This window comes from Diadema setosum, chromosome 10 (genome assembly GCF_964275005.1).
Source record: "Diadema setosum chromosome 10, eeDiaSeto1, whole genome shotgun sequence".
Lineage (NCBI taxonomy): Eukaryota > Metazoa > Echinodermata > Echinoidea > Diadematoida > Diadematidae > Diadema > Diadema setosum.
In genome coordinates, this window is record NC_092694.1 from 16,515,805 (window position 1) to 16,541,224 (window position 25,420).

The 25,420-nt window shown below is 38.8% G+C and overlaps 1 protein-coding gene across 1 annotated transcript in view; it reads left to right on the forward strand.

Annotated features, from left to right (window-relative positions):
* Positions 1-7,319: 7,319 nt before the first annotated feature.
* The window catches only part of LOC140234275 (probable lysosomal cobalamin transporter), a 30,707-nt gene continuing 12,606 nt past the window's right edge, over positions 7,320-25,420 (forward strand). Inside the window, exons 1-7 of the mRNA XM_072314335.1 lie at positions 7,320-7,429; positions 15,212-15,290; positions 16,047-16,144; positions 17,463-17,526; positions 18,760-18,854; positions 19,929-19,996; positions 20,327-20,421. Coding sequence (XP_072170436.1) covers positions 7,367-7,429; positions 15,212-15,290; positions 16,047-16,144; positions 17,463-17,526; positions 18,760-18,854; positions 19,929-19,996; positions 20,327-20,421 — 562 coding nt within the window. The 5' untranslated portion in view covers positions 7,320-7,366. The remainder of the gene's footprint in view (positions 7,430-15,211; positions 15,291-16,046; positions 16,145-17,462; positions 17,527-18,759; positions 18,855-19,928; positions 19,997-20,326; positions 20,422-25,420) is intronic.

Below are 25,420 nucleotides of genomic sequence, written 5' to 3' on the forward strand. Positions count from 1 at the left end.
GCAAGTCAACAATCCAATTATATCAGTATGAGCCTCGGTACACCTGAAAAAGGACATATTGACTACCATACAGCTCTACAGGTATCTTGTCAGTAAAATATCAAACTTCGATCTTGTAGGTCCTATACTATGTTAATAGGTATTTTAATAAGTGTGCAAACTTCTGAAAATAAAATTGCTTGATAACAGACATGCAGGTATGAAAAATTGGCAGGGATCTTTTACTGTTTTTGTTATCACTGGGAGAAATTCAATAGGGCATAGTGTTACATTTCTCCCCGCAGCATATGTAAATCCTACTTTGGTCATGATGGTTATCTAATTTCTCTCCAGATTGTCTCATTTCTCAGCGCTTGATGTTCCGCATTCCCCCCCCCCAAATTAGGGGTTAAACAAATCATTAATTACACGAAAATGTTATATATATATATATATATATATATATATATATATAGGGGTATCATAAAATGCTCTACTAATGTTCCTACACTCCTGTGCTACATACTCTCTCTAAAGTTTGAATTTGAATTTGAATTTGAATTTGAATTTGAATTTAAAAAAAATTGAGTGAAAATATTCACTCTTAAAGGAGTGAATACAAAAAATAGTGAATTTAGAGTGAAATTGGAGTGAATTTTGAGTGAAAATGTTCATTTTCACTCATTTTGGAGTGACCTCAGGGATCACTCCTAAATCTTTGAACAATGTAATGAAATATTTTGCCAGAGCCTACTGATGTCTGCCGATACATCTAGCTATAGTTTGTTTTTTGCGTTTTGTATTTTTACTTCTATCAGGCCTTGTGAGAAAGATATAGGCTCCTACGAAACCTGAATGTGAGAAAATAACATAGAACAGGTGAAAAATTAGCGGTTCGCTTCGACAATGTCTCCTTCACTTCTTTACACTAAACAGTTCAAAAAATGAAAAATAATGACAATATACTAGCCTGGAAGTGAGCGGAATTTGTTTGTGTAAGAGTGTGTATGTGAGAGTAAATGTTGTATATCTGCGTATAGAAGTATATATTTATACCAAAAGTGGGTTCGTGCGTGTGTGTGTGTTTGTGTGTGTGTGTGTGTGTGTGTGTGTGTGTGTATGTTTGTGTGTGTGATAACTTCATGGGGCGAAACAACATATAGGATTATACTGTTTAAGGGCTATGCAGCATTGTTGAAACCCCCTTTAGTAATAATAATAATAATGATAATTTCCCATAGGCCTATACTAGGCTCTTTTTTAGCTGGTTTATTATTCCTCTGAACAGACAGATTACGCCACTGCACTTGAATTAAAATCAGAATAATGAGAGTGCAGTCATCTTTTTAAAACATAATTCAATAAATATTCTTCAAATCTGCGATTTGAATTTGATAATTTGATAAATACAGTTTGCTCTGGCTATAGGTCATTATTCAAAACCTCTTCATACGTTTACCTCTGACGAAATCGCTCTCATTACTTCTGACATTTTACCTCTGCCATTTTTTCTTCTGCCATTTATACCTCTGCCATTTTTGCCTCTGCCATTTCTACCTCTGCCATTTTACTATGACATTTTTACCTCTGTCATTTTTACCTCACAATTAATCATGTATTTGTAGCCTGTTTGAAAAATTCCAGGATATTCTTGTAAATTCCAGGAGTTTTTAGTGTCGATTTCAGGAGGACTGACCTTGAAAAGTGGAAGCACTGATGATATGAAGCAATAAGACAGACGCAGGATCTTGCCTGCTTTTGATGAGCAACTGAAACTCTGGGCCTAACTTCTTTTAGTGGCGAGCATTATGCCTAAATTAAAGTGCTTATTAATGAAGAAACTTGATTTATTTACGGTGCATATGTAATTCTAGATTTAATAAAGCAATCTAGAAATTCAACAGCAAGAAAAAAAAAACGCCGCAAACATGTTAAAAGAACTAATGTGAGTCCTCCGCATAGCCGCCATACAGCCTACACACAGCGCCCGTGCACACATGATTTCGTCGAGCTCTAGACCCTTTTTATCGACTTGGTCAGACTGGCAAAAGATCGAGAAGTTTAACTCGAAGTTTTGCCAGTGTGACCGCAAACTTTCCACGTAACTTTCCGCCAAACTTCTCGATCTGTTTGCGGGCTATGTCTCCGAAGCGCAAGGCCATTGTCATGTACAAACGTGCATTGTTATGTCATAATCACTAGCCACTGGACGGCGTACTCTTGCTTGCGCGCGTACCAGTGGCCCAGTCTGACCGCGCCTAAGCGTGCACTCCATATAAGGAAAAATTGACCTAACAAGATGGCGACGCAACACGGTAAATTTGGCTGCACGGTCTCGTGTATGTTGGGAATAGGGACACGCATTCCACTATGTTTTAGTTCGGTGGTACCGACAGAGTGCTAGGCAGGCTAGGCCTCGCGCCTACTCACTGTTTTTTTTATGATGAAACTGCAAAACTACGGTAGCGTCAAACTGGCGGAGCGGGAAGCAAAAAGAACGTGGTTCCATGCTATTTTGCTAAGGACTGTACGCGACAATTATTGCTCCCATGAAATAGGCCTATCTATCTGCACGCTATAAACCAAACATTCTACCCATTCTAACCATAACAATAATCCTAAATCCTCACAACAAACTAAACCCAAAACCTTATCACAATTCTACAGTAATTTTGGGGGAGCATATTTGGTTATATTTTCATCAGTCATATGAATAAAGCGAATAGCAAATTAGATCGAAGGTGTGTGGGCCCTACATTTCTTGTAATTAAACTCATGTTAATCGCTGAATCTTAAAGCAAGAAAGAGGGAGAGAGAGGGAATAGTTATATATAAAAAGCCATTTTTCGATGTTTGCCGCCAGGTTTTTGTTTTGTTTTGTTTTGTTTTTTTTTTTTTCCAAAGAATGTCGAGGGATATTAAAGTTTCCCCACGCACTCCCACGCATGCGTGTTATGAGTAAAATAAAAACGAAATTAGTGGCACACCTGTCAATTTCCCACTCAACAAGTGACTATTAAAAGAAATTAAAGAAGAAAGCCACCCCAAAAGTAAATAGACTTCAAAAGAAAGAGAAAAAATATTTCCTATAGGACGATAAACAAAAACGGATAAGAAAAAAGGAAGATTATGACATGTTGAAATATCACTTCTTCTTTTTTTTTCGGAAAACATCATCTTGACCCAGTCCTTATGAATATTCATATCAGCAAGTTGACGATGTCATGCTCTCACAATATTTCTTATTCATTCCGTATTCTATACAGAAATGATTAAAAGAAAATCTTATATTTCAGCTGAGGTATTGATAGGCCTATAGATATAAAACTTGTCTTAAAACCATATAGCACCAAAAATTAAAAAGAACACATAATATAGCTCTGATCTATATATAGATTCCTATTGGAACATGCTTTTACTTTTATAAGGTGAAAAAGTTGTGGGGGCGCTGTGGCATAGTGGATAAGACTCCCGACTCCCGATCGGAGGACCCGAGTTCGAATCCACATAACCCAGCGCTGACGTCTGGCTTGGACAAGACGTTTTACCTACAATGTCCCTCTCGACCCAGGTGTATAATAAATGGGTTCCTTGGCAACGCTGGGGTAATAATAATGGCAGGGCCCTCTGGTAGAGCAGTGGCAATACTGAAGAGGTTACCCTGGATTATAAGACCGTATTATTATGATTATGATTATGATTATCATTATCATTATCATTATCATTATTATTATTATTGTTATTATTATTATAATTTGTTTCCGAATTTCATATATAACACGTGTACATATGACATGAAAAATTGTAAGGGTATAACATCATCAACTCGCTCATTTAAATATTCATATAAGGACTAGTCAAGATAATCACAGTCTATGTGAAATTTCAAAATGTCACAATATTAATTATCCGATTTTGTCATTTCTGTATATCATTCTCAGGGAACATTTTCTCTCTCTCTCTCTCTCTCTCCCTCTCTTGAAGTTTATTTTGGGGTGGATTTCGGGACGTTTCTTTTTAATATTTCTGATACACATAACGCTAAATTCCTCCTGTCAGGTCAAAACTATTCCTGATCAGTGTTGACGTGGAATATATATATACAACTCAACGTCTGTTCATGTTAGTAGATATTTTGATTGATAATCCATATCCTACAGGTGGAAATGAGTGGCTATAATTGAGAAAAAAAAAAGATCCTTTTGTGGTTTTTGAATTCATGTGTTAGTAGAATTCAGGTTGAAAATCATCTTGTCTTCATAATTTATCATCTCTTTCATCTGTGCAGGTTTTACAAGTTTTTGGGTTTTTTTTCAACATTCATGAACACTGATTTCAGTTTATTTTCTGTCAAGCTTGATATCTGTTCATGGCATATCCGATCACCTAGACGGTGAATAAGCCCATCATGAAGCCGGGAATAAAAAGCAAAACAACTATGATTATAATGGTCCAAATGTTCATTCATTGAAGTCCCAACAATAAACTTGAAAACGAGGTCCATCAGAAAATTTGTAATGTTCCAACGTGGATAAGGTCATTTGTGGTCGAGTGCAACGATATGTGCATAACATTATGAAATGGTATCCACAGGGCGATGTCCTGAGGAGCTGCAATTTAGTGCTGCTGCCCCCTGGCCCCCACGTCTACACCCCCTCCCCCCCCCCCCCCCCACACACACACACTGTGGCTGGCTCTAAGAAAACAACTAAAAATACGGGGGGGGGGGGGCGCCCTGTGTATACCCCCCCCCCCCCCCAATCCGCCACTGCAGATTTAAACAACACAACGAATCTAATACTTGGGGCACCTCAAATCTTCATCAATATTTATTGTTACATCCCTTTCCATATAATATTACTTATCACAATAACACTTTTGATGTACACAAAACCTATTTTGTTGGTTATAAAGAATGGCCGCTCGCTAAAACAATGATTTCCCTTAGTGTTCTTCAAGTCATTCGTATTTTGCTGCGATGTCTACATATGTCTTTATGTTATACTGACAGGTCATTCTTCACCATTAGAAATTCCAACGTTCAGAAAATATAGGGCCCATAAGTATTTTTCTCCATCATATTTCTTTTCCTTCTTCTCTTCCTTCCCCACCTCCCTCTTGTTTTTGTTTTTCATCGCAGCCGTTCATTTTGCAATACATTATCATTATCAGGGACGGCGGAACGGGGTGGGGCTCAGCCCCCGCCCCACTTTTTTTTTTTTTTGCAACATACATAGGAATACATAAGTTGTCACCCTGCAGAAGTTTTTTTTATTTTGTTTTTATAGAAACAAATTGAGATCAATTACAACATTTACAACAATCATTTCATGATTACAAATCACAGCAAAACAAAAAGGTTACACAAAATAGAAAGGTACATCAGCAAAAATGTAATACTCTTAATTAACATCATCCATCTCCCTGCCCCCCCCCCCAAAAAAAAAGCAAAGTGATGACTTTATATAAGTTTAGTCTAAACAAACTTAAGTGATTTAGTAAATATTATAAAATTTACAACAACAAAAAAATCATAATAAAAATGCAGTAGTTTTCTTAGCAAATAAATGATAACATTGGTGGACAACAGATGATCATATAAAGCAATATACATGCATGTATAAGATTTTCAAAAGTGAATTACAATTACTAAACTTGGGTTGTATGACAAAATATGAAATATGTCACAATCAAGTATTGCTAAAATAAACACATAGGGTGCAGTATCGTAACAAAAGAAGAAACACTAAATCTCAGCAAATTATCTTATTTGAATATAAAATAAAACAATCATGTTCTAATGTTCTTATGATGTGTTGACTACAAAAAAATATATATATCAAATCGCCACTTTTTGAAATGTGCAGGTAACTTATTTCTTTTCTTGGCTATTGAATATTCTAGCTCTTGTTGTTTTTTCACAAATGCTTCAAACAAAGCATAATTTGGCAGATTATTCTTAAATTTACAGATATAAACATGATACTTCCAAAGTAAAAACAAATATGTAATAGATTTATTAGTTGAAATTCCAAACATTTTTTTTCAAAATTAGTGACATTTATTTGAACATCATTTTGGGAAATTTTGGAAAAAAGCGCTAACCAAATAGGAATAACCTTTTCACACTCACAAAATAAGTGAACCATTGTTTCCTCACTTTTATCACAAAAAAAAAAAACAATTAGGTGAATCTTTGGATTTAATCTTAAAAAGGAAATCATTTAATGCAATAGCTTTATGAAAAATCTTAAAATAAAAATTGATCTCAATTTAGTATCAATGGTAGAAAAAAAAATTGCTTTATGAACTTTTTCCCAATTAATGGTCACCCACCCTGCAGAAGTTGTGCTGTCAGTGCTGAAGACTTTTTTTTTTCCTTGCTTGCTTGCTTGCTTGCTTGCTTGCTCTTGCTTGCAGGCGAAGTTGCTGAATTGTTTCTAGCTGGTGAAACTCGGAAGTGGCACCAGAAGTTTTGAAAACGTGGCGCCGGCCATGATTATCACTCATCTGCATGTAGGTGTTTTTTTTTTTTTTTGTGTGTGTGTGTGTGTGTGTGTGTTTGTTTGTTTGTTTGTTGTTGATGTTGTTGGTGGTTTTTGTTTTTGTTTGTTTTTGTTTGTTTGTTTGTGTGTTTTTTTTTTTTTTTTTTTTTTTGGGGGGGGGGGGGGACCTTGTCGGCCTAAAAGCTCTGCCTTTTTCAGGTCCCACACACCCCAAGTATACATCCACCTGGTTCAACTATATACAAAACAATGTACATGTCATCACGCGAGGGGTTTGTGTTACATGTGAATGATTTGTGAATTAAAAAAAAAATGAATTTAAATTGAAATTGAAATTGAACATTGCATCACGCACTTGGCCTTAATATCTGATTTTGAAAAACAGGACGTTTTAACTGTACCATCGCAAACTTGCCATTACACTTAATAATACCGCTAACTTCAATAATATGGTCATGTGATCAATGTTTACTGCACACCACACTCGGACGCCCGTACAGTGTTATGCAGGCAGATAAAAGCGCAGCAGCGCAGTGGGAGCTGGTGGTAGTCGGAGGATTTTACTTTCACAATCAACACGACAACAGTCGATTCTTTTTTTTACAGATACTCAAGTAGCTAACTGGGGAAAACCAAGACGTGACTGACGCATTACGTGCTCGGAACTGAAAATTTCAGCTCCAGAGCTTGGTACCGAGTTTCTAGAGATAAAACACAACTGTCTGAAACTCCATTAAAATTGTTTAATACTGGAACACGAATTCCGAGGCCTTCTGAGAACGGAAGTAGGCCGACTCACTGTCACGTATTTTCCTATCAGTAAATTAATCACTGCACGTATTTTCACGGCAACGGTTGTTGAAATCTCAAACTAAAAGACAATGGAGAGTCTCTCCGCTGGTCTTTCCGTCATTGTTTGGGGATGCACGGGAGGAATATTACTGGTAAGTACTATCATCATAATGGTCTTATGGACAATATATTGGCTAAATCCTGCTTTTAAGAGGTTAAAAAAGACAGTTATTTTGCCCACTTACGTTACAAGTTACATTTCATTGGTCATTACCACTTGATACCAGATCCAGATGAGATATGAGATGGGCTTGTTCGGCACAAAATGGTTGTTTACTTGTAAATTTACATAGACAGAAAGATTTTTAGTGAGAATAGCTGATGTGTGTGTGTGAGTTGTATTGTTTGTATTGCAGACACAGATCCACAGTCACACTTACTAATAAAGTTGTAGAGAGAAATGAGACATCAGGCACTCCAGGCATACATTGTAGATTGGATGGTTTTATTAGAGGCTCTGCACCAAGTTGTGGGAGCCAGTTACTGATGTGTCGACGGTGAAATTGTGATACACTCTGCATTTTTCACACAAAGAGCAATTGGTATTTATACATGTACAGGAGGTGACTCACCTCTCTGGTATCAGACAGTGAAACAAGCAAGTGGTCAGTGTTGTCAAGCGGTTACCTTGGAATTGTTTTGAAGAGAACCAGAGGGGAGGATAAATGACCCACGGAGAGAGGAGGAGAGAGAGTGGGAAAGACAGAGAGATCAGAGCGGAGAGAAGGAGACTGAGGAGGAGAGAGAAGCAGAGAAAGTTGAGCTGCTACAGTAGCTCCCCCCTAGTGAGCATCTCGAAAGGTGAAAGAGAGAGATGGGAACGATAGAAAATGTAAAAGTATGCAGCGAGGCGAGAGCACACATGGAAATTATAAAATGTACAGAATGGTTTGAAAAACGTACATGCTAACATTCGTTATGTCAAATTTCGTGAACCGTTGTAAGGCATGAAACGCGCTATGTAATCGTATACATGACAATGCCAAAGTGAACGTGGGTCGAGAAATGCGAACGGAACAAATGTCAAATATGCTGAACGTTTCAAAGCAATGAACTTATCGAATTGTATGCATCATGTACAGTTAAAATCTATGTAATGCAATAAACGTAGAACTATTGGAAGTGGCACACAATAATTCTGTCAATTTACATGTTTACGTTTCAAGATGACGATACAAAAATAATCACTGGCAGTTTGACGCGTGTCGTTGCAGGCAGTGTTTATAAACCGTGTTATCGCATATCGAAAGGCAACACAGAAATTTAGAGAATTAAAGCATGATCATAGTACAATAGGGCAATTCCACGGTAACGGAAGGACATTCAGACAGAATTTTCACAGTTTAAAAAAGTACTTTAAGAAAAGTTTGATGGATACAGCATTTTAAACTTTAGAGATGTATTACCAGAGCCAAAGACTATAATTTCCACCAAAATTTTTGTCATACCTGCAAAAGAGTAATGAAATATGCATATTAATGAGGTCGGTAACGGAAGGACATCAAAATGGACATGGGTTTTCAGGCAAACTAGTTTTTATCAAAACTCTGTGAAGTTTATGGAGCCATTTTAATTTATTGGTATACAGTTTAATTGCCATAGTTTTAGCTATAATGGAATATATTTGACTTTCAAATATGTTTACTTATTTTTTAATTAGACCACATAATGTCCATGTGTGTTTGGTAACGGAGGGACGGTAACGGAAGGACATGCAGATTGTCTGTGTAAAGTGTATGGGGAAGATGGGTTATGGTTAGTTTTTATCAAACCTCTCTAAGGTTAATAATTTTTTCATATGTGGCAGGTATACAGTTTGATCCAAATAGTTTTAGCTTTACCTTAAAGTATTCAACTTTGAAACATGTCAACTGGTTTTTTAATTACAACACATTGTTTTCATTAATGTATGGTAACGGAAGGACAAAGAGCTTTGTGTGCATAGAGTGTAGGATGTTATTTCCAACTTTAATGTTATTCCTTGTAGTCCAATGTGATATTTTTTTTAATCCCCCAAATAGCCAAATCTTATGGACCCATTTCACAGTGGGTGGGGGGTGTCTTGGGGGGCTTATCCCCAGGCCCCACCCCCCCGATCTCTTACACTGTTTGCATAAACATGATTAAAATCTGCACACATCACCCTGGAGAGTAATCTACACGAGACCATAGTTAGATTGTTCAAAATACTGCTAATTCCTAATCATATGAATTGATTACTGTACGAGCTGAAATTTTTGCGGTGGTTTTATTTTCGCGAATTTCGCGAATCGCCTTTGAACCCCGAAAAATAACAACACGCGAAAATAACAACACGCAAATAAGTTCAGTTAGACCCTCGAAACTGCGAAATTAACAACACGTGAAAATGTCCTCCAAGTAGCAATTCGCGAAAATATCTGTATGCGAAAATTTCAAATTTATTCAATAAATTACATTTTAGCCCATAGAATACTAATGTCAAGCAATTTATGGACATTTTTTTGGTGTGGATCTTCATTTTGAGGTATGTAACAAATGTAGTGATAAAAAAAATGCAATTCAATCTCAATTCTTTTATTTTTTATTGTTTCTTGGATTTCTTTTGTATTTCTTTGTTTTTTCCTTTTGTTGTTGTTTTGCAAAGAAAATCGTCACACACCACTTTTTAACCATAGTTACCTGTACATGTAGGCAAAAGTCAAGTAATCAAAGTGATCGAAAGAAACAAATTATCAGATGTTTATGAGTTTTATGAAAGAGCACTATTTCCCATAGGGTTTGTGCACAAAATTACAAAATTGAGCCAATGTTGGGTCGACCTGCATTCAGGAAAGAGGTGTGGCTTCATTTGTTATTTGAATTTAATCAAGGGTACTTAGAGTAGGTTCTGACACATTGTGTCCTCATCTTAGGGACATTAAATAGCTAAAAACAGACTCTAAGTCCTTCCATTACCACAACTTTGTCCTTCCGTTACCAGCTTCGGTAACAGAAGGACATTTTTAATTTATTTATAATTATTCAAAGAGGAGGGGTTTCGTGGATGGATGGGTGCCAAGTTATAGGCCTACCTAAACTTGCTTTGCGCTGAAAATTGTATGGTTTTTATATTACTATTTTTGATAAAATATTAAAAAGACCTCTTTTTGTGGTAACGGAAGGACAAAATACAAGGTCACCTTTAGGAAGTCACTGAGGCGTAACAAATCATGGAAACCGTAAAAATATTAAATGAACTGTTTCTTTCATATTTACTAAGTTCTAAATATAACAATTCATAACATTTATTTCTCAAATATTGAATACAGGCCATGCTACATTTGTATTATAATTTATGCATTTTTGAAAATTAATAAGGTTAGTTAAATAATTGAAAAATTGACCCCGAATATGTTTTAAAACTAAACATTTTTACTCAAATTCATAAAATTCAAACTTTAAGCTTTCATTTGATACCAAAATTGCGTGGGAAATATGAATTTGAAATTTTAGATGTCATGTCCACTTTGGCGTGGAATTGCCCAATAATTGAAATGTGCAAGGTGATGCTTACTTGACAGACATGATATAGTAAACATGATACAAACGGTGAAATGACTGTCCAACACGAATGTCCTGAATATGACTGAGTCTTTTTATCGCTTGCGATTATAACGTGCTCGGGTAAATTCCGGCCATCGCGGTTGACGAAGACTAACTGTAGTCAGTAGGACGCGGTGTGGACGACGAGAGTCGGGATGAACGGATGGTCGATGTCGATGTCAGATTGTCAGCTATCAACGGTCGCTCGACAGGACAGTGAGTCGCCTGGAGATGTCGTGTTGATGTTGGCAAGCGCGAGATGGCCAGCGGCAGCAGCGAGTCGTGCCGGTAGAAGCCGATGCGCGATGTGTTCGAGGTCGAGCCAAAGTTAGGCGGAGGGCGATCGAGAGTTCGTGGCGGTCGATGCGGCAACGTCGAGTCGTATCGTGGCGTTGCGAGAGTTGAGCGATTCGTATCGCGGTGTGTCGTATCGTGTCGAAGCGACAGCTGTTGAGCAATTCGTATCATATCGTGTCGAGAGTTCGAGCGATTCGAATGGCGTTGTGCGGTTGAAGGCGGGTCGATGCTGGCAGGTGTCGGTGTCAGTGCGGCGATTAGGCGGTCGTGGATGTCGATCGTGCCTGCCTGCCGAAGGAACCGTCGAGGCGTGCGGCGGGTGAAGTAGACGGCGGCCGGGCGGCATCGTGGCGGGCAAAAACATGCAGCGTGCTCGTTGCGATGGCATGTTCGAAGATGATGGGCGTTGGCGTGGCGGGCGATGTCGTCGCGGCGTCGCGACTGCGTTGTGACGTGCAAAAGATGAGCGAAATTGCCGGCGAAAGTGGCCGGGTCGAATCGTCGTAAGATGTCGGTTCGTCATCATGGGCTCGATGAAATTTCCCCGGCAGTAGACGTAACATGGTCTAAACCAGTTGAGTCGGGGAGTAGCCCATGAGATGCGTGGTCGAACGTCGAAAAGGTGTGTCGATGAAATGCGTGTGCGAGATCGAGGGAAAGTCCTTTAGGTGAATGAATCTTATTGACGGTAGGTCGCGGGCTGGTCGAGTGCATGTCGTGATGTGGCAGCGGGCCGGTGACGAGAAAAAGGAGCGATCCCGTTGATGCAAAGTTGAGCGGTGCATGTCGAAAAGCAGATTAGGCCAAGTGAAAAAAGAAACCAGTTTCTCGTCCTCGCGCGCATCGATTTTGGCCGCCGCATCGATTTTTTTACTATTTACTATTTTCAAAATGGCGCTGAAAATACCAAGAAATTCATAATTTTCGTCCCAGCCCGCTCCCCGCCCGCATCGATTTTCAGTTGCCGCATCGACTTTTTTGATATTTACTATTTTTCGGCCGCTGAAAAAAAAAAGATCGACAGTTCACCTACCAGTACCAATCGTAATGTCTCATTTCTAATTACGCCTTGCGTCCTCTACTTAGCTGTAGTATAGCTGTAGCTTCCGTAGTGCGTATGTAATAACGCATGCATTTCATACTGCGAGCTCGGCAAGAAGAAGGAATGACCCACAAAGCAGTCGAACTGTAGTTGGAAGGGCGCGGGCGGCCGCGGGCGCGGGCCTGGGCTGTGATGGATACAGCGCACTCGGTACGTCGTGAACGCGATAGCGGCAACATTTCTTCGAACAATCGCTGATATTCCACGCATATTTCGCGCATTGTTCGTATTTTCCCCGTTTCTCATATTTCAAGCGGATGAATTGTACTGTACAAATGCTTGTGAGGATTGTGTCGAGTTTGTATATATGTTCATGTCATTGTGACTATGTGCATGTGTGTGCAGTGTTGAGGTACGGTGCCGGTCGCGTATGGCATGCGTGTCTGCACTGCACTGTCTATGTACCAGGCACCAGGTGTAAGCCCGTACACTCTGCTCTGTAACGTTGCATCTGACGGCGATGACGGATTTGTTCTATTTTGAAGAGAAAATGAATGCGCTTTTCCAGCAAATGTAGAATTATTAAATGGGTGTATCCACAAAATATATAACTTTTCCATGGATTCTGGTTTGTCTCGTATTTCTGCGGGATACATGTACTTTTCTTTACGATGTAAATTCAAGGACACGGCCGTGAGTCGTATCCCCTGTAGTGTAGTATACAATCATTCATCAAAATGTCGAACATGAAGAAACATCTTTAAAGGTTTAATGCTATAATGCCATATAATCAGCAAGTACCGTATCATTTTGACATCCATCTGCAATTGTACAAGCCAGTTTCCAGTTGAATGTTCTACAATATATTTGTACTATGAAGAGATGCAGATATATACATACCAGCTGTGTGGACACAAAAAGTCACACTACCAATGATAAATAAATCAGTGTTTTGAATATCATGGAAATTATTTCAGTCGTACATTGGTATTTTGTTGAAAGACATATTTTATACCTGTTTCAATTAATAGCACAATACATCAGAATTGCAAGCTTACACTGGTACCGGGTATCAGAAATGCCATTACAACACTAGGCCTAGATACCAGTATCAAGATGGTCATTTTCCCTTGACATCTGTAGTGGAAAGAAAAAGCACATTCTGCATGCATGAAGTTTCATTTCAAGTATGGTACATATATCTATTTGTTTGAAAAAGCACAGAGTGCAGGCAAGACATACACTTGGGACCTGGTCTCTCATAACACAGCTACCAGAGTGATAGTCATTTCATAAATTGGATATAGAAAATAGTAGGCCTAAAGCCCTCTCTCATTACCTTTCTCAAAATTACCGGACGAGAAACACATATTACTTCCATTTTGACAATCCTCGAAAAAATAGTAAGATATCAAATAGTAAGGACCTCCCTCATCGCCTTGCTCAAAAAACCCGGACGAGAAACTGCTTTCTTTTTTTACTTGGCCTTACAGTGATGCAGAAAATCAGAAAATCGAAAGGGGAGATGGACTTAGGAAAGTTGGGTCAGATGAGGTCCAACATCCATCTCAAGGTGCAGAGAGGCAGTAGTGTCGGCAGCCATTGTTGAGGCAAGCTCAGGCGTGGTTGGAGTTGACGTCGTGTCAGTCATGATTGCTGCGTTGTTGTTCGTAATACGGGGTCACCAATTTAGTGAGAATAGCTGATGTGTGTGTGTGAGTTGTATTGTTTGTATTGCAGATGCAATTATACACAGATCCACAGTCACACTTACTCACTAATAAAGTTGTAGAGAGAAATGAGACATCAGGCACTCCAGGCATACATTGTAGATTGGATGGTTTTATTAGAGGCTCTGCACCAAGTTGTGGGAGCCAGTTACTGATGTGTCGACGGTGAAATTGTGATACACTGCATTTTTCACACAAAGAGCAATTGGTATTTATACATGTACAGGAGGTGACTCACCTCTCTGGTATCAGACAGTGAAACAAGCAAGTGGTCAGTGTTGTCAAGCGGTTACCTTGGAATTGTTTTGAAGAGAACCAGAGGGGAGGATAAATGACCCACGGAGAGAGGAGGAGAGAGAGTGGGAAAGACAGAGAGATCAGAGCGGAGAGAAGGAGACTGAGGAGGAGAGAGAAGCAGAGAAAGTTGAGCTGCTACAGATCCGTCTGTCCGGAGGAGTCTTTTACTTTTAGAACCGTTCTATGACGTTATCGCTCTCCTCCGTAAGCAAGTAAGGAGGGTATCCGTGAAGCCAGACGCAGTCTCTGCGGAACGTTTCCCCGATGACCAGTTAATTTACAGACTGATCTTTCGGTCAAAAATTTACGGTACTTTCACTGACTGTGTTGTGACTCTGAGTGGTGGTAGCCCGACCAGACGCTGTTAATACGCTATGCGAATGTCGCGCTACATACATACAGCGACTGGGCTGTGTATAGTTAGAGCTGTGGGTGTGAAGTAGAAAGGCATTTTAATATTTTGGCTAGAGTTCCATATGTAGGCCCTACCCCCCCCCCCGCTAAAATTGGAAAAAAAAATGAAATATATCATGAAAATTACCTTTCAAGTTATGATCATACAACTGTGGGTGTAACTACAGCTGGAAATCGAAAGTTACACCCCCCCCCCCCCCCCAGCCTGCCGATTACAAGGAAACAAAGGCTCAAACGAAACCATGTTTGGAAGCCAGGGTCTACCAATTGCAACCAGTGCTGAGAATTGACGTTGCAGTGCAACCTCTCTGGAAGGGAACATGTGAGAATGACATCATCACAATCAGCTGTGATCTGACTGCTTATCTCATCTAACAAGTTACCCTACTCCTTAGCCTGATCGATGTCTAGAGTCTAGTCCACATCAAACTTGTCTTTATTTCTCATCTGAGACATGCATGAGTCACTGAATGCTTTCGCTGTGTTTCTCTCATCATAAATATTGTTTTCTTCTGAAATCAATCTCACAGCTCCTGCTCATAGCAATTTTCTTCTTCATCTATGGTCTCAAGAGTGTGATCCACAGCGAATGCAGTGCTACAACAACAGGTAAAACCAAGTAACTAAAAGTCTTCTTTTTTTAAAAACTCTCCAGCCTGTAAAGTACACTTTCCTACAGATGCCCTAAACTGCAGCCCATGGCCCATGGGCATGGCCATGGGATTCCCCACTTTTTAAAACATTATGGAGGCATGTGATGATCAATACTAACAAGCTCTAATAGCAGCGCAGCCTTGTCCCTAATGCACGTGTACACAATATTTTTCTCATCACTTTGTTTAGTCCTCTACTGGTAGCCCAAATGAAAGTGTTTGTCATTATTAGTCTACACACACAGAGGAAGTGTTTATTACGTGTATTAAAATTGCAAAAAGCCTGCAAGGCTGTAGTATACATGTTCATATGTAGGGACTCGATGTGCCATTTATTTTTGTGTTTTGTGTGTGCGCGCACATCTTTAGTAATGTTTATTCAGTTGTAAATATCTTATTCTCCAACTGTTTTAAATGTTCACTTCTTTTGGCATTGGTTCCCTTAAAATTTTGTATTTGTGTCCAGCTAATTACAATTGTATGTCTGATACTTCAGCATTTGGTCTTGCTTTGTCTTGTCTTGTAAGAATTGTCTGCAGTACCCAAACACATGCAGTAATTGTAATCTTCTGGGCATCGGTTCCCTTTTGTCTTAAATACATAAAGTTAGATTTAGAGTTGTTGGCAGTACATAAACACTGAGCAGCTGTATGTTATCCTGTGAAATGTTGGCTCCCTTTGATTTTTGTCTCTTATGGGTTCCATACTTCAGCCTTCCTGAGTCTGTGTGTCTCAGTCCTGACTGTGGCTCTCATTCCTATTGACATCTTCCTCGTCTCCTCCATGAAGGACGGCAATGGCACGTTTGAGGTGAGTCCTCCTCCTTTCAGTCAATCTCGAGTCAAGGTCAGGCAAGTGGTTCTACGACATTTTCCTCCTATGCGACAATTGCTCTCATAAAATATCCACGCACTAAACCAAACATAAATTCTACCTATTAACATAACCCTACTAAATCCTAATCCCTATGTCAACTTAAACCTAAAACCGTGGGCATCAAAACCCTAACCCTAAGTCCTTGGAGAAAATTTAAGGCCCGAGCAATTGTCTTGGGAGCAAATATCATGTCACCCATGGAAGTACAGCGTACTTTGTAGTTGTGGAAGCTCTGGGATTGTGTGCTTTTATTACATGATAAATGTTGGGTGTTTCTTCTGCTTCTTCTTCAGTTTGTTGTTATTATTATCATTATCACCGTCCTCTTATGAATGATATACAATTGTATGCTACTATTAGTCTTGTTTAATTACTTGATCTTCAAAATCCAACAAGCCCATAGAGCAGTTTCAGTTATTCTTATTTTAACATAATGCACCATCAGCAAGGAAATGAAAAAAAAAAAAATGCTGCGATGTTAATCATAAGTCACATCTATAAACTTTTGAAGTAACCAACTGCAATTTTATGACAATCAGAATGTTAGATTCAACTTTGTGTGATGTCTTGATATTGACAAGTCAAGCAAAGTTTCATATGCAATTTGAATGCAGGCACAGTAAACACATAATAAGTATCTGCACATTGCAAGCATGCTATATACTGCATACATTTCTGGTGGTATACTATTTAGCATATTGGGTCTTGTAAGGCAATTTTACATCAAGTGGTTGAATTTGTGATGAAAAACCAGTGTGATAGAATTAGAAGTAAAATATTATTCCTTTTCAGAAAAAAAAAAAATAAAGTTATTGTCTTCTTATCTTGGAGCCAAAAATACAATGCATTTAGACTTTCTATAGGAGACAGTATTATTATAATGAATATTGATTGATTTTACAAACTTCTCAAAAGTAAAACATGGCAAAACTAATGTACTGTATATTATGCAAAAGGTACAGGTAGCCCATGTCAATGAAGTTAACAAAGCTTGATGCCACCTGAGTTTGTATGCCCCATCATTATGGCTATTACTGTAAACACCAAATGATGAGTGCTTTGTATTTATGACGATGAGCAAGGGCAATTTGTCGATCTGTTGAAACAGAAAAAGACAACTTGATGCAAGAATCATCAATTGATTTGAATAAAGGTCATAGTTGAGTTTAACAAATGAGTGTCATCCCTTTCACTTTCATATTAAGTACCTGTACTTTGACCTCTGTCATGTTCACTCTCTGTTTCACTGCAGGACTGGGCAGCAGACAATATGACCAGAAACAACATTCAGAAGGATATGCAGTACAGCTACTATGGTAGGAGGGTTTTTTTTAGCTCTACAGTTTACATGTATGTGTGCTGCAGAGTATATCCCCTGTATGCAACACTAATCTGAGACTGCAATGCATTCTTATGAGCACTTTTAGAAATGTTTTCCAAACAGAATGTTTGGAGGGGGGGGGAGGGGATGTTTTGTTTTGTTTTGTTTTGACAAGGCTGTAATTATTTTTCTGGCAAATGGCTAGTAAACACTGCATTGTTGTCCACATCTGGGAGGCATGACTTTTGAAGACACAACCACAAAAGAAAATCAGAATTTACTCAAACCACTCGCCCCGCCCCACCCCGCGATTGGAAGACCACTATTCAATCAGCACACAACACAAGTGTTCTGTGTGAGGAATGAAATCACAAGTGAAGCTTTAATCGTACAGTATACTGTGGCATTTGGCGATTTATCCACTGGTTCGGGCGGGGTTACAAGTGCATTTGAGAAAAATATGCAAACTTGGCAAGCTGTCCACTGAGTCGGGCGTGCGAATGTGACACAAAGAGCTAAGAATGTTCAATCACATAATTAAAGGGACTGTACAGTACTGGTTGACATCTTATAGAGTGGTTTCTGAATATCTCGCAAAATGTTAAAAGCTAAATTCTCACCTCTACCAGAACTGTACACACCCTTTAATTTTATATTTTTTTTTTTCTTTTATGACATTCGAGCTATAAGTGTGGGATGTATCATTTGGTTGAAATATAACATCCTACGTTGGTGTAGTAACTGATGAATTAACATGTCACCTCTGCCATGCTTGGCTTATTATCAGAGTGACATCAAAATTTATTTTGTATACGGGATGTACAACTGATTAGATATAAAACACATTTTTCACTATGACTTCTTGTACAGTTTCTGTTTGTTTCTGAAAATTTGTTATTAGTGTTTGATATAAAACAGGTTTGAGGATTAGAGGGGATGTTCAAAGTCAACTGACAAGCAATGGAAATTAACTTAGGTTATATTTTTCAAGATGACTGTACATTGGTAGTAAACTAGTGTATCAAACCCATATCTGATGACCCTCCCTACACGTATCACCTACAAATGACAAGTTTCATAATCTCGTTTGTTTTGATGTTCATTGCAGCATTTAGTCTCTTTTCTTGCAAGTTGTGATGTATTTACAGTGTACGTAAAGTGACTAAGGTGTATGTACATCACATTTTTTTTTTATTGATATTATATTAATTTTTTCTTCCCCCTGTAGCTCTCTATTGCTGCAATGCTGTGTTCCTCTTCTTCATCATACCGTTTGTGATGTTTTATTATGAGGAAGGAGATGAAGACAGTACAAGGTCAGAGGTAAGTTGTTACTGTTTGTTTTTCAATCTAGAGGCAAGATGCAAGAGAATATTAGGTAGAGGGGTGAAGGTTGAGGTTGAAATTTTTCTTCAGTTTGTCTCCCTCCCTGTTAGAGGGAAACAAACTAGAGGCAAGATGTTTGTCTTACTTATAAGTTCACATACGTGTTTGCCATTTTTAGATGTCCAGATGTTTATACTGAAACTATTGTCTTTGTTTATCTATTCAAGGCAAAGACAGCATTAACTCGTTAAAGACTAGTCCCAAGTTTACTCAGACAGGTGTCAATGGGAAATGCAAATTGTAGCAAAATCAGCCTATCATTTAACGGGTTGATGGTAAAAATACATACAAGTGTATCTCTTAACTGTCTTGGTAGTGGCTGTATCTACGTACGTGTGTTTTACAATGTAAATGCATGAGATGAGTGGTGAAAGATTCAGTTAGTGACTGATTTAAGCCTCTAACTCTTACTGTGCTTTCTTCGCTGGTTTACATGCATGATGGAGTGCTTTCTTTGCTGAATGGCACAGATGTTTGGAAACCAAGTATGACCCTGCATCACAAAACCAACAAAAAGTCGCTAGATATGAGTTTTTAGTTAAGGGCAGATTCTGAAAGAGTAGACTTTAAACTTTACAATGAGTATTGACTCTCCAAACTTATATGAATACTGGAAAGAAAGCACACAGTCTTAAAAAAATGTGTAGGCCTAATGAGAAAAGAGGCTCCAAAATATAGAGTCTATTCAAGAGTTTTAATCTCACCAAGCCATGCTCATTGTGCATTGAATGGGACCAACACAAAAATAGGGATGTAAAACAACATACAGCAACAACAATGAAGGGATTATCGTAGTAGGAAATCTGCATGTCCACTTCTTCTCTCACACATGTTCATTGCATGAGGGAATATGCCAGAATCCTGGTGAAGCAACTCATATGCACACATTTTGAGTTTTCCATATTCAGTGTAAGTTGGATTGCCACGATCAGTAATTGCCAGTGTATTATGACACATGGTCAACTCACTGACCTTTGACCTTCTTCTTTGGTGTGTTATCTGTGATTTCAGCGATGCTGCACTGCCATCAAGTACACCACATGCTGTGTTGTGGTCGCTGGTGTCTTACTGCTGGTTGGGTGAGTAGAAAAAGTGGATTTCCATCACAACTCTGAAAACCCTAAGGAGGAGGGGCACTGTGGATATAAATGCCATGTATTCTGTTAGGTTTTTGGTGAATTTTCACACAAGTCTGCTGGGATTAGCAAATTTTAAGAACAGGCGATACAATATATATGTGACACGGTATGCATTGGCTTGCATTGGCACAGGCAACACACTGGCCAGTGAAACTCAAGTTCACCTGATACTAATGATAATACATTGCATTATCTTTAAAGCAATTTACCTGATGCATTTATGTCTAAAATGTGCAATCTTTTCTCCCACACACTCATTTGTTATGACAGGGCCTTCGTTCCCTGGCAGGGCATTCCTGAAGCAGAGAAGAACTCAACCAAGTGGGAGGAGTTCCAGTATCTCATCAATGAATTTGGAAATGGAAGTAAGAGCATAAGATACCACATCAATAGCCCCTTTGTTTTGGCAGGTTTAGAAGTCTTGTATAAATGTTGACATCCTGCTCAGATTAAACTATCACTCTTTTACACATGCTTTTCTTTACCCCATACTTTCCTTGGCTCAGGACTGTTGTTGATCCTGTATTCCAGTTTGTTTTGCCTTTTGCACTCACTTATAAATTCCATACCAAACACTTATCCAGGGCTAAGGATAAAATTGACATGTTTACACTTGTATTTCAAACAATGTGACTACTGTAAAACAAGGAATTTTCGCGTGCATTTTAATTTTGCGAATTTCGCGAGTGGCAACATTAGCGAAATTGAAATGCACGCGAAAGTTCTTGCCTACACAATATGCATTGGATGCCAGTAGCAAGTTGTGAAAATTTCATGCTGCAAGAAAGGCCGTCAGCTCCAGTGCGCTAAATTTTCATGCTGCGAACATATTGTGTCTTGCAGTATTTATGATTACATACGCTGCGCACTTTAATTTCAGACGGGCTTTGAAAGCATGAAAAGAAGACTGTACTGTCATTTTCTAACTGTCTTATAATTCTTATCTACATTTTTTAATGCCTACTACTGGAAAGAGAGGAATAAAAAACCCAGGATACACCTGTAATGATTTTTTGAAAAAAAAAATGAAAACGAGCAAGCCATGGAACGATCCACACAATTTGGCGTGCGTCTCGGGTGCACAACTCCGACTTTGGCAAGGCAAACTATAAATGTCAATTCACTGATGAAATCTCACACGAATTACTGCAAAAGCTGTTATTAATCAAATTGCAATATGAATCTGAAATAAACATGTCAAACAATATCTTAATTTTCAAAAGGAATCTCTTCGAAAGCTTTTTATTCAGATAAAACTTGTTGGGAAATTTCCAGATATGCATAATGAAATTGGCATTGTTATCTGAACATGCTACCCATAAAAAAACTGTGTGTAAGTAACGTTACACTAAGTAAATGCATTGAGCGATACTTGGTTACATAGCGAGTTTTCTATCCAAAGTAGATGAGGGCTGAGTGAATCTTAAATTCCAAATCCAGATAGACCTTCAACGACACGCATGATTTATGCCTAACGTTAGAAGAAAACGGCGTCCAGTGCACATAGACTCTAGACTAGAACTAGGATTAGGACTAGTCAGGTGGCAGTCCTAGTTTTGATGAGTGAACTCAATCGCGCCGCCGTCGACAGCTGTATGTGCACAGTGCTAATAAGGCACAGCGTAACGTTATACATATCCCCGCTGCCAGAACTTGAAGAAAGTCCAGACGAAAGTCCAGACTCCAAGATCTAAATTTAGACCCTTGTCCTGCAGACTCTGTTGTTCCTGTGCTGAATTTTGTAGGTAAGGTATCTGGTTTAAGGATTTCCGATGTTTTAAGCCAGGATAAATCTCTTGGTGGTCTTATTCACGCCAAGGACTAGATCTAGTTTTAGTAGGACCCATATCTTGAAGTGTGGCCTGACCACATAGATGCCACTAGTACTAACAGTACCGGGTACTAGTAGCTTAGTGATCCCAGTGCTGGAGCTGTAGTGTAGATATAGTGCTAGCGTACTTCCGTATCCATGTAGATATCTCGAAATTCACCCTACCAAATTGCACCAAAATCACAGGAAATACTTTATGACTCATATCCAATTGCTCACATAAATTTGAACCAAATCGCTTGTCGGGAAGCATAATTGTAGATGTTGACTTTCATGTCGTCGCTTAGAATAATCTGCTCTAAACATGAGTCATTGCAACGTACCTGCCTGCGCACTCATAGACTGAAGTTAGCCATCTCATGTCATGAGACAAATCTTTCAAGTAATCGGGAGCCAAAAAATAATGTACAAATGACCCTATCATTTGGCAGGACAGTTTCTGTAACCCTTTTATTCCCAGCTCAGTGTAGACCCTTTCATTAGTATGAACAGTATATATTGAAGGGCAATTTCTATATCCTTTCATTTCTATAACCCCTTTATTCCCAGCCCAGTATTGGAACTTTCATTTGGCAGGAAATTTTCTATAACCCTTTTATTCTCAGCTCAGTGTAAGCCCTTTCATTTGGCAGGACAGTTTATGTTACCTTTTTTTCCCAGCTCAGTGTAGAACCTTTCATTAGTAAGGACAGTTTTTATAACCCTTTTATTCCCAGCTCTGTGTAGACCCTTTCCATTGGCACTACAGTTTCTATAACCCTTTTATTCCCAGCTCAATGTTGACCCTTTCATTTGGCAGGACAGTTTCTATAACCCTTTTATTGCCAGCTACTTTGTACACCCTTTTATTTGGCAAGACAGTTTCTATAACCCTTTTATTCCCAGCTCAGTGTTGACCTTTTCATTTGGCAGGACATTTTCTATAACCCTTTTATTCCCAACTCAGTGTAAGCCCTTTCATTTGGCAGGACAGTTTCTATAACCCTTTTATTCCCTGCTCAGTGTAGAACCTTTCATTAGTAAGGACAGTTTCTATAACCCTTTATTCCCAGCTACTTTGTACACCCTTTCATTTACCAATACATTGTCTATAACCCTTTTATTCCCAGCTCAGTTTTGACCCTTTCATTTAGCAGGACAGTTTCTATTTAAACCATTTTATTCCCAGCTACTCTGTACACCCTTTCATTTGGCAGGACAGTTTCTATAACCCTTTTATTCCCAGCTCAGTGCAGAACCTTGCATTTACAGTAAGGACAGTTTATATAACCCTTTTATTCCCAGCTACTTTGTACACCCTTTCATTTACCAATACATTGTCTATAACCCTTTTATTCCCAGCTCAGTGTTGACCCTTTCATTTGGCAGGACAGTTTCTATAACCCTTTTATTCCCAGCTCAGTTTTGACCCTTTCATTTGGCAGGACAGTTTCTATAACTCTTTTATTCCCAGCTCAGTTTTGACCCTTTCATTTAGCAGGACAGTTTCTATTTAAACCATTTCATTCCCAGCTACACTGTACACCCTTTCATTTGGCAAGACGGTTTCTATAACCCTTTTATTCCCAGCTCAGTGTAGAACCTTTCATTAGTAAGGACAGTTTCTATAACCCTTTTATTCCCAGCTCAGTGTAGAACCTTTCATTTGGCAGGACAGTTTCTATAACCCTTTTATTCCCAGCTACTTTGTACACCCTTTCATTAACCAATACATTTTCTATAACCATTTTATTCCCAGCTCAATGTGAAACCTTTCATTAGTTAGGACATTTCTATAACCCTTTTATTCCCAACTCAGTGTAAGCCACAGCTTTCATTTGGCAGGGCAGTTTCTATAACCGTTTTATTCCCACATCAGTGTAAGCCCTTTCATTTGCCAGGACAGTTTATATAACCCTTTTATTCCCAGCTACTTTGTGCACCTTTTCATTTACCGATACATTTGCTATAACCCTTTTATTCCCAGCTCAGTGTTGACCCTTTCATTTGGCAGGACAGTTTCTATAACCCTTTTATTCCCAGCTCAGTGTTGACCCTTTCATTTGGCAGGACAGTTTCTATGACCCTTTTGTTCCCAGCTCAGTGTTAACCCTTTCATGTGGCAGGACAGTTTCTACAACCCCTTTATTCCCAGCTCAAGTACATAGAACCTTTCATTAGTGAGGACAGTTTCTATGTCCCTTTTATTCCCAGCTCAGAGTTGACCCTTTCATTTGGCTGGACAGTTTTTATAACCCTTTTATTCCCAACTCAGTTTTGACCCTTTCATTTGGCAGGACAGTTTCTATTTGAACCATTTTATTCCCAGCTATTCTGTACACCCTTTCATATGGCAAGACAGTTTCTATCCCTTTTATTCCCAGCTCAGTGTAGGCCCTTTCATTTGGCAGGACAGTTTCTATAACCCTTTTATTCCAAGCTCAGTGTAGAACCTTTCATTAGTTAGTACATTTATAATTATATATCCCTTTTATTCCCAACTCAGTGTTGACCCTTTCATTTGGCAGGGCAGTTTCTATAACCCTTTTATTCTCGGCTCAGTGTTAACCCTTTCATGTGGCAGGACAGTTTCTACAACCCTTTTATTCCCAGCTCAGTGTAGAACCTTTCATTAGTGAGGACAGTTTCTATAACCCTTTTATTCCCAGCTCAGTGTTGATCCTTTCATTTGGCAGGACAGTTTCTATAACCCTTTTATTCCCAGCTCAGTGTTGATCCTTTCATATGGCAGGACAGTTTCTATAACCCTTTTATTCCCAGCTCAGTGTAGAACATTTCATTAGTAAGAACAGTTTCTATAACCCTTTTATTCCCAGCTCAATGTAGGCCCTTTCATTTGGCAGGACAGTTTCTATAACCCTTTTATTCCCAGCTCAGTGTAGAGCCTTTCATTAGTAAGGACAGTTTCTATAACCCTTTTATTCCCACCTCAGTGTAGGCCCTTTCATTTGGCAGGACAGTTTCTATAACCCTTTTATTCCCAGCTCAGTGTTGACCCTTTCATTTGGCAGGACAGTTTCTATAACCCTTTTATTCCTAGCTACTTTGTACACATTTTCATTTACCAATGCATTTTCTATAACTCTTTTATTCCCAGCTCAGTGTAGGCCCCTTCATTTGGCAGGACAGTTTCTATAACCCTTTTATTCCCAGCTTAGTGTAGAACCTTTCATTAGTAAGGACAGTTTCTATAACCCTTTCCTACACCCTTTCATTTTAGTTAGCCATGTAATGTCATGAGACAAATCTTTCAAGTAATCGGGAGCCAAAAAAATAATGTACAAATTATTTGTGGCAAGTTGAATGAAAAATATATTTCCTAAATCACACAAATCGTCAAAATCATTGTACTTTTAGTTCCCGCGTAAATTCCCCTTTCGCCCAGTATCAGTCGGCTACCTTCAGTTGCAGATTGTGCAGGTCGCGTTCGCCACAAGCTCTCGCGAAGAGTAAGTTTTTTTGGAGTGATGACTTGAAAGTCGGCATCGATATTGATACTTCCGGATAACCGATTTTGTTCAAATATAAGTGAG